Source organism: Blennius ocellaris (assembly GCF_963422515.1).
Source record: "Blennius ocellaris genome assembly, chromosome: 17".
Classification (NCBI taxonomy): domain Eukaryota; kingdom Metazoa; phylum Chordata; class Actinopteri; order Blenniiformes; family Blenniidae; genus Blennius; species Blennius ocellaris.
The window spans coordinates 4,408,559-4,427,590 of NC_137666.1; the positions used below are offsets into that span (position 1 = coordinate 4,408,559).

At 40.9% G+C, this 19,032-nt stretch overlaps 1 protein-coding gene across 1 annotated transcript; it reads left to right on the plus strand.

Annotated features, from left to right (window-relative positions):
- Positions 1–805: 805 nt before the first annotated feature.
- On the plus strand, positions 806–6,639 carry LOC308142813 (leucine-rich repeat and fibronectin type-III domain-containing protein 2; the record flags this gene model as incomplete). The annotated part of the gene is made up of 2 exons (XM_080513396.1): positions 806–2,184; positions 5,655–6,639. The coding sequence occupies 2 exons, from the start codon at positions 806–808 to the stop codon at positions 6,637–6,639; spliced, it is 2,364 nt and encodes a 787-aa protein (XP_080369522.1).
- Between the last annotated feature and the right edge of the window lie 12,393 nt (positions 6,640–19,032).

The following is a 19,032-nucleotide window of genomic DNA, read 5'->3' on the forward strand; positions in this document are numbered from 1 at the left end:
GCTCACTGAATCAAGCCAAGTGTGGCCATCCATTCGAGGGAGTCAGCCAGGTGTGAGGGCTGTTAAAATGCTCAGAGAGGCGTGCTGATCTTGTCAGCAAGGTCCGCTGATGTCCAACACCTGCAGTACGTGAAATATCTCTTGTCCTATTATCTTTTGCCATATTCTGCACAGGCATTGGCAAAATGTTGCAGACCTGACAAAGAGATCAAGACATTCAAAGATTCCAGAAGAAAATATTGGGTCAGTAATGTAAAGTAGGCAAAGCATGAGGGGGTTTGATCCAGCAACTCTCTCACACTTCCATTGCTTGAAAGAACACAATAGCTGCCTAATGTGAACACGTGCACATGCCCTGCTATGGTGCTACTTCCTGCCGCTTGCATGTCAGTATATCTGTACAGCTTATAAGCATGTGCGTCATTAAAAATAGCTTCTTAGTGCTGCTTAATCCTGAGCTCCACATTCAGGCAATCCTCATGTGATTTCTCCTACCTTCTTTGCATTGCAAAGTACATGCATATGAAGGTTATAATGGAGAATATTAATGTGAAAGATCCTCGTGGATGATAATAAGATTCCCTCATCAAGCAAGCAGTTTAAAACAATGCAGTCCAGGGACCCCCCCAAATGAGTTCTGTCTGACCTGAATACCTTTAGATACTGACATGAATCACTGTACACAATTACCACTCACAGAGGCTGATGCAAATACAACTCCTAGAACACAACTAAATTCATCAACTTTCAACTGATCTGTTCTTTTCTTCTGTTTTTTTTATAGGTCCCCTTTGCATGAACTAACATGGACAAAGTGGTCATCAGTCTCCTGCTTCTGGGAACCGCAGTTACGATGGTCCATGCATGTCCCAAATATTGTGTCTGCCAGAATCTCTCAGAGTCTCTGGGGACCCTGTGCCCCTCCAAAGGCTTGCTCTTCGTGCCACTGGACATTGACCGGAGAACTGTGGAGCTCCGGCTTGGCGGCAATTTCATCCTCAAGATCACCACTCAGGACTTTGCCAACATGACCGGTCTGGTAGATCTCACGTTGTCCCGCAACACCATCAGCACCATCCAGCCTTTCTCCTTCCTTGACCTTGAGACTTTGAGATCCCTGCACCTGGACAGTAATAGGTTGACTGAATTGGGACCAGACGACCTCCGGGGTCTGATCAACCTACAGCACCTAATCCTTAACAACAATCAGCTGAGTCGCATCTCAAAAGCAGCCTTCGATGATTTGATACTGACACTGGAGGACCTGGATTTGTCATATAACAACTTGCGCAGTGTGCCTTGGGAAGCCGTCCGAAAGATGGTCAACCTCCATCAGATGAGTCTGGATCACAACCTCATCTCCTTCATTGCCGAAGGGACTTTTACTGATTTGGAAAAACTGGCGCGCCTGGACCTCACCTCCAACCGTCTCCAGAAGCTGCCACCGGACCCCATCTTTGCACGCTCTCAGAGCAACATGGTGATGAGCACTCCTTACGCCCCTCCGCTCTCTCTAAGCTTTGGCGGAAACCCGTTGCACTGCAACTGTGAGGTCCTATGGCTACGGAGGCTGGAGCGAGAAGACGATATGGAAACCTGCGCTTCTCCTCCCAGCCTGAAGGGACGCTACTTTTGGTCTGTTCGTGAGGAGGAGTTTGTCTGTGAGCCCCCTTTGATCACACAGCATACCCACAAGTTGCTCGTCCTAGAGGGTCAAACAGCCAGTCTGCGCTGTAAAGCCGTCGGTGACCCAATGCCAACTGTGCATTGGGTTGCTCCTGATGACCGTTTGATTAGCAACTCGTCCCGGGCCACCGTGTACGAAAATGGGACACTGGATCTAACGATCACCACGTCTAAGGACTACGGTACTTTTACTTGCATAGCTGCTAATGCTGCAGGGGAATCTACTGCCTCCATTGAGCTGTCAATCATTCAACTCCCCCATCTGAGCAATGGCACAAACCGCACCACACAGTCCAAGTCAGGCCTTTCGGATATAACAAGTTCAACCAAGATCAGTAAGGGGGAGCCTAAACCTCTTCCTCCGGAAAAGGTGGTGTCAGTATCGGAAGTGACTGCTGTCTCAGCTCTGATCAAGTGGACTGTTAGCAAATCGACTCCAAAGGTCAAAATGTACCAGCTTCAGTACAATTGTTCCGATGATGAAGTCCTCATTTACAGGTAAGAATGAATAATGAAACTTTATTTCGAGTAGAAACAAAAGCTTTCCTAGTCACACAGAAACATTGAACCTGGTTTAATATTCAGCTTCAAAACACTTGCAGCTCATTCTCTGGAGTCAGTTGCTAATTTTTTGCTGGGTGAGTGCTTAAGACACTCAATTCCTTTTGAAGTGTTACTCCAAGATCGTAATTCATATTTCCTAATCCTCTGTATTTTTCCTTTTTCCTTCAAATTGTCAATTGGAGCTTCACTCTATTTTTTTTAATTTTTTTCAGGAAAAGTAACAACCAAAGTAAAATCCTTGCCCCGAACCATTAATTAAAATCCAAGAAGAAAAAGGATTATAGGCCCTCATTTTAATGTATCCCTTCTTAAGCTGCTCAAGTCCATAAGGTGAAAGCTTGGAGACTGGAGCTGAAGATCTTGAGGCTTTGTGAAATCAATTTCCTGTGTTAGTTGAGACAGGGAAAGCAGGGAACGTTCAGCCAAGATAGTTGGTTGGAAATGCAGTAAACAGCCAGTATGATAAATACGTTAGGGGCATTAAAAGTTTAGTTATATATGTGGATCTTAAGCATATATTTACTGTTTACTGTATTGCCAACCAACTATCTTGGTCACGATTTACTTTTTACCAAGCATTGTATCCCCTTGGGTTCCTTAAGCTGAACACACTTAAACTAATGAAAACTTGTGGGGAATTAATCCTCCTCGGAATGTTCAGGTATGTATGGTATCAAAATCGTATAGCAATTGGTGGTCTGGATAAAAGACATCACACTTTTGTTTGTTTTTCACCCACAGCATGGAGTTTATTCATTCTAAGCAGTACTCTGGCATTATTTGCCTTTGTTTCGTGTCCAAGCACAAGCTATTCACTGAACAATAATTGACCAAACATAGGATTGCAAAAGACGAGGTATTTGCCAAGACTCCAAGATTAAAATTGTTCATAGCACCAAAGCAAGATATTACTTTGTCCAAGCTCCGTTAATGCACGTCGCAATCTCAACACATTCAGTAATAAGCTGTTTATCTGATTCCTTTTGCTTTCACACTCTGTGCCTGCTTTCCATGTCAAAGAAAAGGAAACAATATGAATGTTGTGAGCATTATTTTTCAGTTTTTCTCCTAGTGAGAGACATAGGAGTCATCAGTATGTTTACTAAATGGCCTCATGATTCTACTATATTTCCAACAAAATATCAGAAATAACATTAAATGTCAACTTCATATTTATTTTATTTTTCTCTTATTCATTGGTTTTCAGAAGCTGAACTGTTTCCCTATTAAACATTCTCCTGTTATTGTTATAACAATGACGACTAAATGTAAAATAATTTGTTTTTAATACTTCTTTAAGGCATTGGAAGCATAAGCTGCTTTTTTCTCAGTCAATAGCTCTTTCATTGTGAGAGTAGCTGCTTTTATGCTGATACTGTTGTTTAACCAAACTTTCATCCTCAGCTGGTAGCCAATAACTTGAAAAGTCGAGTGTTAACTTTTAGTCCTTGTGACCCCATTTGAGGATTTTCTTAAAGGCTTCTTCGCCAGAAAAGTTGCTTGTATATAGTCAATGTAAAATTACAAAAACCAATCAATTTAGGTGCATGGAAAAAGCCAACTCAGGAGCTGGAAGGGACAGATAATGTATAAATGCAGACTGACTGCTGTCTTTGAATTCCTACTGATATGACTCTGTTCACTCGGGCATGCACACCTACTGTTCACCTCTTGTCTGCCAACACAGTTTCCCACCGCCTGCACTCAAGCAGTGGCACGATTAAAAATCAATCAGAGCCACGTGGGGTGGAGGAGAGAGCGAGAGTATGAGTTGCTAAGAACACGTGTGAAAACACAGCTTCTTTGTGGTTATGGAAAAAAGGCAATTAAGGCTGAATAATGAACTGTAGCCCCGCTGCTGACTGGTGCTCCGCAGTGGAGACGCTTCAAAGGGATCAAAACTCTGGATGTGTGTGGTGTAGGAGGACATCAAGCCAACAATGGATGAGTGACTGAGAAATCTATTTATAGAGAGTTTTTAAGAACTATTTTCTAACAATGGGCTATCAACTATAACATGAGTATTATATGATAGTGATTATATTTTTTTTGTTTACATATTTATGATGAAAAATGGCAGTCTGTAAGCTAAAAAAAACCACAACAAAATAAACCTGTGTTACATGCTATGCCTGGATTTGAAAGGCCGGTTTATCTAAGCTCTTCTGGGCTCTCCTTATCCCTGATCTAATGGGAAAGACTGAAAGATCGAATTTGCTCATTAATTGGTTAATCATGGTAGCATCCTACTGGCAAACAGGTCATCTACAGTTTGAGCCCCATTCCTGTTTTGTGTTGGCTCATGCTGATGTTAAAGCTGTGGTTGTCTGATGTATATCAGAAAATGTCTCCAAATCTGTTTGGAATGATCCATCACATTTGTTTGAGGGGCCTTTTTAATGACCTTTAACACATCCAGAACATATTTTGGATTTGAAAAGTGAACTGTGGATGCGTAACCTATGTATTTTCAGTCATATCGCAAGACTTGGAAAGCCCACCGTCAGAACTTGACATATTAATCCTACAAGCATACAGTTTATAATTGGTAATATCCTATCTGTCCCTCAAAAATAGGTGCTTTTTTTCCCATAGTCTCATTTTAGTATTTGGCACACTCATAAGTGTTTCATGTGATTATTTCATGATTTTTTTTCATCAGCAGCAACATTTTGAAACATTTTGCCTTACAGATGTGGTTCTCATTTCAAGAAATTGCCTCTTGATTAACTTTAACCTGTAGTTTACCCAAGAGCTTAATGAGACTTCTGCCTTGTAGGTCGACACCAGGAGCTAATTGTGTTTACCGCTTAGCTTGCTGAAACACTTGTCTTTTGAACAAGTACAATTTAAAAAATCTCTCCGGTCTACAGTCCCACTGGATGGTTTAAAGAATCTAAATGTTTCTGCCAGATGCCATTTGAACAACAAACATATGGCTTCCGACAGCATCCCACTCATTGGAAATACCTCCGGTATCTCTTAAGTCACAGCAACATTCACTTTTATTTCAAAAACACTGAAAACTAGTTAATTAGTCATATTTAAAGAGCCAGAAAACTCACAAATTAACTTAAAACAATTCAATGGATGTTAGATTTAATGTACAATAAATGTACATTCAACCACAATAATATTCATAAAGTAACCATTCAATATTTATCTCATTAATGTTTGCTTCATCCGTATCAAATGGGATATACTGAGGGCAATGTAGTCATCTTTCTCTATTACTCTGTGCATATAAATAGCCACTTAGCATGCTTAATTTGGACCATTTCTTTGATCTTCCTCAGTATAACCAACTGAACCCAAGGCTGATTCAATAATGAAGTTCGCTGGTCTTGCCTTGAACTCCTGTGACTTGTATTTGTAACGCTTTGTTTTTGTATTTCATTTTTCAGGATGATTCCCATGACCAGCAGAGCCTTTGTGGTTACAAATCTTGTCCCAGGGATGCAGTACGACTTGTGTGTCTTGGCCATTTGGGACGACACAGCCACCACCCTCACTGCCACGAACATCGTTGGCTGCATCCAGTTTGTCACAAGGGAGGACTACCCACAGTGCCAATCCCTTCACAGTGGCTTCTTGGGAGGCACCATGATCCTGGTCATTGGGGGCATCATTGTTGCCACACTGCTGGTGTTCATCATCATCCTCATGGTCCGCTATAAGGTGACCAGTGGAATCCAAACAAATAAATTGCCCACGATGAGCAACACATACTCACAGACCAATGGTGGGCTAAACCGGTTCAACGGCGCCCCGCCACAGGTTAAATCTACGGTCGTGGTGATGCGTGAGGAAATGGTAGAGTTCAAGTGTGGCTCCCTCCAGAGCAGTCTGTCGTCGTCGTCCTCCTCTTCAAACTCACTCGACAGCCAAACGAGGAGAGGCACTGGCGATCGCTACAGCATGCAGAGCAGTGAATGCAGCACCCTGCCAAGCAGTAAGTTCAGGAGACACGGCACCAAAGCGCGACCAAACTTGGACCATCTTTTAGGGGCTTTCACCTCACTCGAGCTGCGAGGAGTGGCGAGGGACCAACAGGGAGCTTCTGGACCCTCCACTTCTACCAATGCTTCAGTGACGGTGGCTGTGGCAAAACCATCGGACAAAGAACCACTGCTCGGGCGGGCCGAGTCCACAACCATGTTGGGACGTCTTCTGGGGCTGCCCCAGGAGGGCAAACCCAAGAGGAGCCATTCGTTCGACATGGGCCATGTGGGGGCGGCACAATGCCGCAGCAACTATCCCCGTAGGATCAGTAACATCTGGACTAAGCGCAGCATGTCTGTTAATGGCATGCTACTGCAGTTTGATGATAGTGAGGATGAGAAGCCCACATTTGAGAGCTCCGAGTGGGTAATGGAGAGCACAGTTTGAGTACGCACAGTCCGACCGGACCATGGCCAGACAATAAAGCTCACTCAGACACCAAACTATTGTAGAACAAGAGGTGATCCACAGGAGAGCGGCCTTTCAGTACTGCATGACGGTCACCCATGTGAATACTTTAAGATGCTTAAATCAATAGATCCTTGGCGATGATCTCAACTCTGACAACTGTCTTTGAAAAATGTTCCCATTTTAAAATAACTGCAGAAAAAGGCCTACATGGAATAATTCCTGATCTATGGGTCATGGGAGACCATATATCTGATGAAAACTGGGAAGAGAAAGATGAAAGACTCTGTGTGGATTTACTTCATCTCTATCAAAAGAACTGGATGCCAAAGGGATTTGCCGCGATTGTGGTGAACTGCACGGCAGCGCCGAAGACCCTTGGCATGAAATGTGACTACTGCAGCAGTATATAGAAAGTCCAGAGGAGTCGGTAGAAAACTAAGAGAAAGTCATTTTTATTTTCATTTTGGTTTTTCTATCATTTTTACTATTTATTATTTGAAGCAAGTCATCAGTACAAAGAGCCATAGCTCTGTAACAAAGTTGTACTTTTCAACATCTATCAAAAACACACAGGTTTTTGATAGTTGCAGATAGAAACTACCACTTTTCAACAGCCATCTTGAACATAGCTAGCCCGATTTTAACAGCAAAATGAACTCACAATTTGAACCAGTAAAGACTTATCCCAAAAAAATTGTGGGGCGCTTTCACACCAGGTCAGTATGAGGGCTGTGTTCGATTGGAGGAGGGGTGAAAATTTTCATTTGGTTAGTTTTGCTTTTGCACATTTGCACATTTCAGAGCAGGCAAACCGCCTGGGCAACGTCACGCAATTACAACAACTGCTCAGTTGGGGGTGCTATCGCCCAACACTGACACTGACCAGAGAGGAAGAAAAGAATGAAGAACTTGAAACTCGGTTCATTGATTGGTCTGGACAGGAAGCGATGTTCCGCCTCAGTAGCCAGCTAGTGGGTAGCTACAAGCAACCGCGATGCATAGTCTTCAGACCATATATCAAAGAGCGCCTTCCTCAGTATTTTTTCGTCACAACTCCACGTCTGCCACCATGATATTTTCCAACTTTTTCTTTCTGCGTCTGCTTTTTTCGGATTCACGCTGTTAGCTGGCCCAGAGTTCACTTCCTTGAGCCGGATCACACATCTACAGATGAAGCAGACTTTCTCTGAAATGAACTCTGATCTGGATCAAACTGTGCTGGTGTGAAAGCGCCCTAAGAATCATTTACCCACGACAAGCAACTCTTGTATTTCTACCTCAGGTAACCAATCATATGAGGTTATTTCTATGTGAAAACAAGTGGTAGTACAACTAATGCGCCCAGATGGATCACAAAACGCTCTGAAATGTCCTTCACTTGTTTACGAATGCTTTCACAAGACTGTTTCCAGCCAGTCAAATTTAGTACGTTTCCAGCTTAGGTCACGATCCTGCTCTGACAGGGGGGGGGGGGGGGGGGGGGGAGTGTTTTTCATTTCTTTGATAATCACTTCATTGGTTAGCTCTGGTGACAGTTGTCCCTGTTGGGTGAAAAGGACCATTCATGTAAAAAGAGTGTTTGCCTCAGGGTATGGTCTCAGCAAGCTATCAGGACATATTACAGTAGCTGGACGTGAATGATGTTTGAAATCCATCAAGCCCACTTAATCATTTGCCCAAAGCAGTCCACAGCAGGATGTGTTATTGGGCTGTGATTCTCTTCAGGCAACACAAACACAAACGGAGAGCGTGACAATTACTCATCGAGCCAGGTTAAATTGGGGAATTTGTCATCTATTAGCTTGATAAAGGTCAAAAAGATGCTGAGAGGGTCTCGCGTGGAAAAACATGGAGAGGCCAAACCTCTGTAATCTCTCAAAATATATTTCACCAGACTGCATGATACAGATCTTTTCTTAGTTAAGGTTTTATTTGAATTGATCCATTGAAAATAACTAACAAGAATTTAAAAAAAAAAAAAAAAAAAAACATTCATCACTATTCTCTCTCATGCAGGACTGTACATTACGGTGACATACTTTGAAATTCTTACAAACAACTAAATCATCCCAACATCTTAATGCCTTTCTCGATATCAAGTGGGTCTCTGCTGCATTTCAACATGTGGGGTTGTCATTTTTTTTCTACTATTGTTTTCTTCTCCACAGTAGGTGTATTGTTCTGTATATTGGCAATTTTATTTTATTTTTTTGTACAATAACTGGGTCCGAATGTAATTGGGAGGGATGGGGAAATTGTTCAGTAGTACTTTTGTTTTTATGTGAAGCAAACAAGTGAGAAGGTGCTTTACTGTGGTGTACCAAATTGATCATTGTTAGTTGGCTTAATGAAATGGGATTTCATGTGACACTACAAGAGAGAAGAAGTGGAGTATTGACTTCTCTGAAAACCGGTCGAATCACTCAAATGGAAGAAAATGTGCATTATCTTTGACTTCAGGAGTACCTGTAAATGGGGGCAAAAGAATGTTTGAGTGAGCTTTCTGTGAAATTTCTGAACCTTCAGCAACACAATTGGTTTGAGATGTACAGATACTAGCCGAAAATGGATCCAGAAAAAAAAAACTGTTGCAAACATGTACACAGACCACACTTTAGCCACACTTCTTTGTTATGTGGTCAAATGTGTTATAGTTCTGGACGTTTCTACCTGAAAACTGCCTCCCCATTTAAGGTCGGGGAAACCTGATAGAACTACATAAGGTTCCCCTTCAAAGTCACACTTCTGTCACTACCACAAATGAGTTCACTTAGATTTCCTCATTTTGGCTTTAAAATTCTTATTCACCATCATTGATTTGTTTAAAAAAAAAAGTCTTAAAGAATATATTCATTTCTGGGACTGAAGAACAAAAACGGCTTCATAAAGACAAACTCAAGACACACTTTGTGTATAAGGTGATGTCTTCAGAATAGACAGTTATGGAAGTTTCTGTAGAGAAATGGCTGCCTTCGATTGAATTTTTCCTGTGACCAAAATCTCGCCTTTTCCTTCAAACCCATTGAAGTTGAAATGTGCCCATACACATCATCACCACGTACCTTTTGTGCGTCAGCTGCTGCCACTCAATGTCAGGAAGGCTTTGCAATTTCACGGGACAGTTTGTCTATTGTTGAACTCAAGACACGGGGTTTGTGTTGTAAAGTTTTGTTGGCTTCTTTAAAGAGTGTTTACATTGGACTTCAGCCCATGCTCCAAGGAACTGTTGTGCTAAACATTGTGCCACAATTCCCTTGACATTTTAGGTCCTCCTCGAGGTCACTGCATGCTACAAGGGCAATGCTGTGCCAGCCGACGATCTTAAATTTATGGTGAAGCTCCTCCAGCCTGAAATCACCCATTCTGTCGAGATTTTGATCGTTTTAACCAGTGAGCCACTGCCACCATAAGACCAGAATGTTTTATGTGGACCGTCCCTACTTACAGATTCAACTGAGTCAATCCTAACATAAAACAATTTATAATAACCAAGTTTTATTGACATACTCATATTTTTTAAGCTGTTAATTTCTAGTTTCTGCATTGGTTTAATTAACATGCCATGTAAAAATATGAAAAAATAAATAAAAATTGGGGGGGAACCCTGTTTAAGTGGATAAAATCAACTAATTACAAAAATTATAAGAACCTCTCTTTTTTATTTTCTTGAAGCCGGTGCCAAATTGCATGCTCTTTATTATGAACCTCAAAGTTTGAATTCCATGCGCTACATGTCAAGGAGGCAAGATCAAACTATTTCAATTTCTATGATAACATGAAAAGAAACTCCCAGTTCTTACCAAGGCTCCGTGAAGGAATGCGCATTTTCAGCAACTTGAGTGACGCGACCCTTGTAGCATCTACGTGTGACGTCTAACATCCCTTTCCATTTTGCTAACTGAGAATATAAATTTAAGTGTGTACTTGACTTGACATAGTCATGACTCTCACCTAAAGTTCTCGGTCAAAAACAAGAAAAAAAATGAATAAAATAAATACTGTTTCTGTGTGAAAACATTTTGCTACAAAAAGATATAAAATGTTGACTAATTCCTACGAAGCAAATGGGCTCTTGTGTGTTTTCTCTTCTCCCAACACGAAGTTATTTTATGGATTCTGTTACTAATGACATCTTTGGAGCCGCTCATTCGGAGTTGAGAGTGCTGCCTCACTGTGCCTGTCCACAAAGTACAAAGAGGCTAATGGAGTGTCCTTTCCCTCTTGCTGTGTTTGTTTACTGCGGATGAGCCAAGGGTTTTACTCCTGAGGTCCAGCTGCTGTAATCAGGCCAGTCGCTGCTGACTCACCTCAGCGCTGCCCTTATTACAAATCACCGGTACATGCAGCTCCTGGCCAGAGCCCATAATAAGGCCTTAATTCATATAATCTGTCAGGAAAGGTGCTTACGGCAGCACAGAGTAAATATAATCTCCGCAAGGGGCAAGCGTTGCAAGATAAGACGACGATACACACCTGCCGAAGGCTCGAGAGAGAGACACAACCTCTGGATGTTGTGCGTAAGGAAGATCGGTCTTATCGGACTTCGTTTGGTCATGGCAGAAAAACAGTGTTCGAGAGAAGGAAAAATCCCAAGTGTGTGTTTAAAAGTCATGGTGAAAATATTTGAGGCAGTTATCCAAAGTGAAAGCAAAAGGAGGTAAAAGCTTGTTTGTTTACAGCTGGTCAAGCTACATGGAACACGAGGTCAAGACAGAGAGAAAGTTTATATAGTACATTTTGACAAATTATACAATTTCATCTGATCGTAAGCTAATTTTAAGGTTAGAAAATTGGATTAATGTTGACTTAATTTTTTTTTTTTTACAAAAAGCACTGTGTTAAAGTTTGTCAGGAAACACAACATCTGTAAATTGGCAGTTGGAGTATTAGTGTTGCGCCAGTCCAGTGGTTCCATCTCATGTGGAATAGCGCCATCTGGAGGACAAAACCACAGTCATTTGTCAACAAGTCGTAGAATCACCTGGCCAATGATCCTAACCATGTATGTCATCTATCAATGTTCTCATGCTACTAATCCTTGAGATGCCATAATGGAGATAATTTTACAACTAGGAAAAGAAATGTTACCAGCACTTAATTTACTTTTCATGTTATGTTTGAAGACGTAAAATGCATTCAATTTAGGAAGGGATCTTTTCTATTTACATACAAAATAGGAACAATAATATGGTTTCCAAATAAGAGGACACATGGCCCAACTTCCAGAAACTCCAGATACTTGTAGTTTAATCAAAAATACTTAAAATTCTTACATATTTATTTTATGTCCTAGTCATGCTTTCATTCCACAAGTTTTCAAACTGAAACTTTCCTTCCAATAGAGACAGGCAATGGCCCTTCGACTGATTCGGGCCTCCGTCAGCCAGCGACTCTTCTCAGCCAATTTCCACGTGGGGATTATTGTTTTCTGAAGCAAGTTTTTAAGGAAACATTTGCATTCACCTCATTCATGTCGTATTTAGATCCAGTAAGGGCCCCCAAACTGTTGTGGGATTTTGAGAGACAACGCCAAGGATGAGGAGGATTGTGAAGGATACCAACACTATATTTAATTGGCTGAGAGCAAGGCCACCACTCCAAACAGAATTCCGACCATCGCTGTAGTTTTCCCGATTTTGTCTCATCTTGAACTCGTCCAATGCCAGAGCAGTGTGACCTGACATGTGATTAAAAGGAAATCCAAACATATGAAAATCTAAATATTCCATTATCAATTGATGTGGTGGGAACTCAAAGAAACTTTCTCAGGTGCACTGAGAAATGTAAAAAAAAAAAAAAAGATGTGATTTCTTTCAATGCACAGTCATCTCAAGGTGCTTTGAAAGAGAAAAACCTCACACTTCCCGTTGAGCAAACATAAGCAATGGTGAAAAGAACAAACTTGCTTTTAACACTTTCTGCGGTTCCGGGTCGGCGTTTGAAGAAAAGAGAGAGAGAAAAGAACAATTCAAAGAGCTATAAGCAACAGATTGTCATAAGAAACTGGTGCAAAAGAAATATGTGGCAAAACCTCACAGTTCACATGGTGCAATGCTATTTTAGGACACTGACACCACAGCAACAGCAGTTTCTCACCCTAATGGGAATGCGCACACAGCAAAAGGCCGAGTTCTTGCTTTTTTTTTCTGGCATCTGTAGGGGCACGTGAACCTTTTTTTATGAGGCAGACAAACTAAACCTCTCTAAACTTTATAGCGAAGGGGGGAAAAAGATGGGTGGGTGTGAAGTCGTTGCGTTTTGATGATGTCTACTCTCGCCGAAGATTAGCAGCCGCTGCGTGACTCGTGAAAAATCAGCGCTTCTCTCTCTCTCTCTCTCTCTCTCTCTCTCTCTCTCTCTCTCTCTCTCTCTCTCTCTCTCTCTCTCTCTCTCTCTCTCTCTCTCTCTCTCTCTCGGATTTACTCTCTGCATGTGTTCGATAACACAGAGTTGCAATTGTACCTGCTGTCCCCAGACGTTACATTTCAGATGTGATCTGTGCAGCCAAATAAATTGGGTGTGGCAGCTGTTTGTGTACATTTCCATTCTCCAGTCCCATATTCTGCACCTCTGCACTGGAAAATGCTGGATGCATTATGCATTGGACTGAACACTGACTTTACGGATTTGCTTTTCTTCCATATGCATCGCTGCCACTGGACAAGTTCAATCTGTGGTACCTGGAAAAAAGGATCCTATTTAATATGCCCTGCAGGGCCGGATTTACCACATCCAGCCATTTTCTAATATAGCTCGGTCTTATAATTAGCTGTTGAAAACGGTGGTAACGTTTGGTTGTCATCATACATCAATCAGCCAAGCAATTCCAACCAGCTGTATTAAAAAAAATGTGTAGGTGTCCTGTTGCTGTTAGAATGGCTCAGATCTGCTGATTCATGGACTATGCACCTATTCTCTATGGAGAATAGTTGCACTAAGAAAATTGTAATAAAAAAAAAAAAGAAATTCAAGGAAAACATTCACTTAACTCTTTTTCTAAGCCGCGCAAACATAACACAACACTGAGGCCCGAAGGTTTCATTAAAATTGTTGAGATTTTATTAATTTTATGTGTACTCTGCACCGCAACAAAAGAGAATTTAAAGTTTGAATTTAAAGGTTGTTGTTATGATATTATCATACTGTTTTACGAGTCCGCCTGGGCTGTATGTGGCTCCTGAAGTAAAATGAGCTTGATAGCTGATTTAGAGGTGGCCAAATACGAATTTTTTTTTTTTGTGTGTGTGTGCAATTTTCAATATCAATCGATTTGTACCAGCAACCTATAACACGCTGGTTGTGAACTTGTGAACTGTTAGTCGATCATGACAAAGCCTGCAGCCACAATGATCTGTTGTGTTTGGATAATCCGTGGGTTAATCCACATCATGGGTAGTATCTATGATTCTTCATCTTCCTGCAAATATTTTCTCAGTGTTTTACACCACTGATTGCCCATTTACACCTGAGACAAAGATGTGTTTGTGTGGAATGTCAACTTTTAGTCTGAGTCAATCCCACCACAACTAAAATGATTTGGAAGCAAGTAAAGAAAAACAAAAAAAAACCTGCTCATAGAAATTGTCTGTTGAAATAACGATGGAAGAGACATTATACTTATCAGCCGGGCAATGTGGGCAGCATCGCCATCCTTCGCTGCTGGCATGGCTGGAAATACGAAAATCCAGTTAAACACGAAGCAGAACACAAAAAACATGCCCCGGAGGGTTTCATTTTGGACGCAGTATCTTGATTTGCTGCAACGGATTAGCTGCATGCCAACACATGCGGACTCAGTTTTGTCACTCGGGTGGAATTAGTGGTTTGATTCTGTTTTGGCTCGGACAAACGGAAACGCATACGAGCAGGAGTTGGATGCATGCAGAAAGAGAACCGTGGATGTGTTGACTTTCATTGTTATTTCTGGATAGTTTTTGGGGTTTTTTTTTTGGTGTGACTGCGCTTTCTACTGGGAGCGTTCATGCTAATTATCTTGCTCTTCTTTTATCCCCGACCTTCACTGTCGGCGTTTTATTCCAAAAACTGCAACCAAAGTTTCATTTTGCAGGGCAGTCACCCCTTTTAGGTTTGTTCAGAAGTTTTGTTTTTCTTTCTTTCCCTCCGGCTCCTTTAATGCAGCTTTTGCACACCAGCAACCCCACGGTGCGTCTATCCGTCATCTTTTATGCCTGAACACGACCTGCAGCAGACTTTTCTGTCTTTTTTTTAAAATAGAGATACAGCAGACTATTTTGGAGGTCGTGTCAAAAATAAAAGCTTGCTCGAGTGGAAGGATGAGGTGAGAAGGGTCTCACATTTCTTTTCCAAATGTTGGCATCCATTACAGGAATCCCTAACAAAAGCAAACGTTATCCATCATTGCAGCCGCTTATCTGCATTCACTGAGATTTTCTCACTCCAACAAGGCTACATTAATACACTCATTACACGTGAAGGGGTTTGTTTTCACTCTGTGACAAAGTTGTCTGAAAAGTTTTGAAACTCGAGCCAGTCAGGCGTTATTTTGCTTCACCGCTGTCCACTTGCTCAGTCTTAATAAGTATCTGGTCTGTTGTCACTCTTCCACCCTCCCTGTAACAAGCAATTAAGTTCTGCCTGCCGCATCGTGTAATAATGTGTCACACGGCAATGGAAAATACTCTTCTGGATGGCAAGAGAATAAAAGCACGTCAGCGTATTATTCCATTAACTGCCATTTATGTGACTGATACATTTGAGTGTTGTGTATATTTTGTTAACTAAGAATGCAATTCCTGTTGAGATATACTTATATATAATGAATAAATCAATGAAGTAGTCTTCTCCTATAACGATACAGGGAGTGCACACAATATTAACATGCATTTGCAGGAATTTTGAATTTAGCTCAAATTTAATTCAGGTTTTTGGTTTTATTTTTGATTTAATATTTTGGTTTTGGTTTTGGTTTTTTTTTATTAAAAAAAAAACATTTTTAAATACAGTACAGTCATTCCTATGTGCTTTTCATATTTAGTTTTTTCTTCTTTTTTGTCCCGTGACTAAATTCACAAAAATAATCTTATATGACATACTAAAGAGAACCTTAAAATCCTTGCTACTGTACAAGTCTGTCATTTTTAAATCCACCCACAGATCTAACTATCTTCCATATGTTCCATATGTCCATCATTACAGGTCACCACTGTAATAATACGTTTTTGCATAATTTTTCTAAATCTTTTTTAGTTGTTTTTTTAAAAATCAGTTTTGGATTCATTTATTTCTTCTACACTGAACAGACTCCGTCGTTGATTTCTTGTTTAATGATGCTCAATCTAAACCTTTGTTTGCAGAATCAGATTTATGCATGATTGACTCTCCCTCCTGTGACGCGCTTCCTTTACGCCTGAGCTCCCCTGAACTTTCCCCGCGGCGAAACGCCGCTCAGTTTCCAAACACCCAATCATGGCGTGCCTCGTGTTGCATCAACACCTCTGCGCCTCAATCGATTCTCCTTCCAGCGTCTACGACTTCTCATCTCAGCACAGGGACTCCCGCCGCACTGCCGACTTTGACCTTAAGTGTGATGAGAGATTTGAGCGTCTAAATAACCTCTCGTCTGCTGTAGATAGCTCCGTCCAGTGAGGGAAGTCGCTGCATGCCGCCGGCACGAAAATATGCAGAAACTTTCATCTTTTTTTTAAGCAGAGTGAGAAGAAAAAAAAAACTAAACACACATCCACCTAAAGTGTTATCAACACGAAACATTCAAGTTTGTTAGTGGGAAGATTTTATCTTTACCTCTTGCCTTTTACATTGAATTGAGGCGAAAATGTTACTCACACGTCACTCACTTGACAGTTAATCCTCACAGTCTTGACTGGGGAAAAGTTTTGTTTGAAAATGCATTTTTGTGTTTTCTGGATGATAAGGTCCAAATCAGAGGTGTTAAAGAAAAAACACCTAAAACTTGAGGAATCAAAACCAGAATATATCACCATCTTATAGAAGTTGTGAGCGTTTGAATGTTTGAACACGGGGTGGTGGATCTTTTGAGCTGAATTAGATTAATGTTTGTTTAATTAAATAGTTATTTTCCTCAATAGCCAAAAAAGGAAAAAAATCTTTGAATTTACGGTTAGCAATAATCAACTCTTTTCTTCTCTTTTCCCCGTGGTTGACAGGCTTTGGCTGGTGTACTTCTTATCACCAAAAGTCCAAGATGATTTATAGAACGTATAAAGCGGCACGACTAAATTTACACATTCACAATGCCACACAGTCAAATTTTAGATTATCTTGTCTCACTCATTGCACTTTTTTGGGGCAGTTTTACAAAATATACCATACATTGTTATGAGCACTTTAACATAGGTGAAATCAGTTCGCAGTTAGCACTAGCCTTACAACACAAACAAATGGCTTTTGGCTATGAGACGATTGGTGCAATGGAGTGTTTACATGTTCTGCCTGGATTTTCTCAGAAAATGTCAATATTCAGCCACTGTTCCACTATAGATGGTCCATTGTTAGGAGGAATACTTCCTGTTTAGTATTACTAACAAAGCAGTTATACAAGTTGTGGAAATGAAAATGAGACATTTTGTTTCACAACATTTCAAGTGAAAATGCACTCTTTTTCATTTCAGACAAGTTTCACATTGACACAGAAGCATTTTGAAAATTATGTTGTGTTATGCTATAAACATTACCAATGTACACGGACATTCATGAGGACATTATAAGGTTAAATTACTATCATGAGTGACTGTCGTCTATAAAACTACAAAGTCCCAGGAGAGTATAGACGGTGAGTCATGCTATTCTATTGGCTGCCATTAATGCTATTGTCCAATATATGTACACGTGCATAAGGTCTGTTCACTTCGGTTGTGGTGCGCAGGAGCAGCATTTCAGAAAAGTTTCCCGTGTTTACATGGAACATTTTTGAAAAGTCCCACCTTGGGACCCATGATCAAAAAGTAGATTTTTCAGTAAATTTTTTGATTTTTAAATCCTTCTATATGATTTCTGGGATATGCTCCAGTCCAGAAAAGTTGCATTTCCCCCATTTCCATGGGTATGGAGTCAAAGCATTTTTGAAAAGATGTCTGAAGCTGAAACTAAGACTTCAAACAACCAACATTTTAAAATGAGGAGCAATTCAAACAGTACTACACAGAGAATGTATTAAAATAATTTGAATTACTGCCTGTAGCTGTAACTTGAACAACAACTTACTGTTTGAGTATGAAATAATCACTTCTTTGATTTTTAGGTAAAAACTGGACTTGAGACGGAACTGATCAAGCATGTGAATATAATCTTGTAAGCCTCTTTAATTAAAGTATTGCTGGGGGCCAAAATAAACACTGACCACACTTCGATATATCCTTAACAGACTATGATATGATTAAAATGAAGATGGTGATCACCCGAGATGGAGTGTTGGTCTTTAATAAGAATACAAATATACAAAAAATACTGGACTTACTTAAGAGACAACATGTAAGAAAGCCACATTGTTTAGATATTGAAATGACTCGTAAGGACTCCTACTATACTTTACAGTCAATGTGAGCTGCAATATCTCTGAAGGAGCGGTGAGAGCGACTTTCTCTATGCAATAAATAAAATGAGCAGATTTCCATGTTTCCCGTCATCAAGACTGGGAAACTCTATCTGCGATCTGAGCAGAGTATTCCAGGGATAACGATTTTTGTTTTTTGGCAGTCTGATGCTACAAGGTCACAGACACATCTGCCAAAATCACAGGTTGGTACCTGATGAATAAATACTATCTGAAGGTTTTGTTTGAGTTGAAAAGAAAAGAAAAAAGGCAGGGAGGGGTGGCATATTGATTCGTGTGCCTTCGAAATGTGAGCACGGCATAATCGAGCTCAGCGTGACGTCTGAAGCGCAGCGTGATGCATCTCCATGGCTCACCTCGGATCACCCCTTTGTAAAACATTGCGTAAATGTCACGAAAGTAAATAGAGCGGAGGACGGCCGTGTAACCTTGAAGCGTTCCCGTCAACGGCCCGTCGTCTGCCGGCCGGCTGGCTGCCACTGTCCGCCCCCGTGCTGTCCAGCTGGTTGTGATGATGAATGGCACTAAATCACTGCATCCAAAGTGCAGCAGGTATATGTGCTAAACTTGTTTTGCAGATCTCATGCATAAAGATTGCCCGGGTAATTTCAGGACTGAGATTTTCTTTCGCAACAACAAGCGTTCTGAATATTTTATGGCACACTTTCAAGCTGCAAATGGTCCAGGAAATAAGTTCCACCTGCAAATTGCATTAACTGAAATGCCATTTTCTCGGAACTGGATCTGCTTGGTAAACTGTCATCCTCTGGTTATGTCTATTTTGTTTGCTTTTTTTA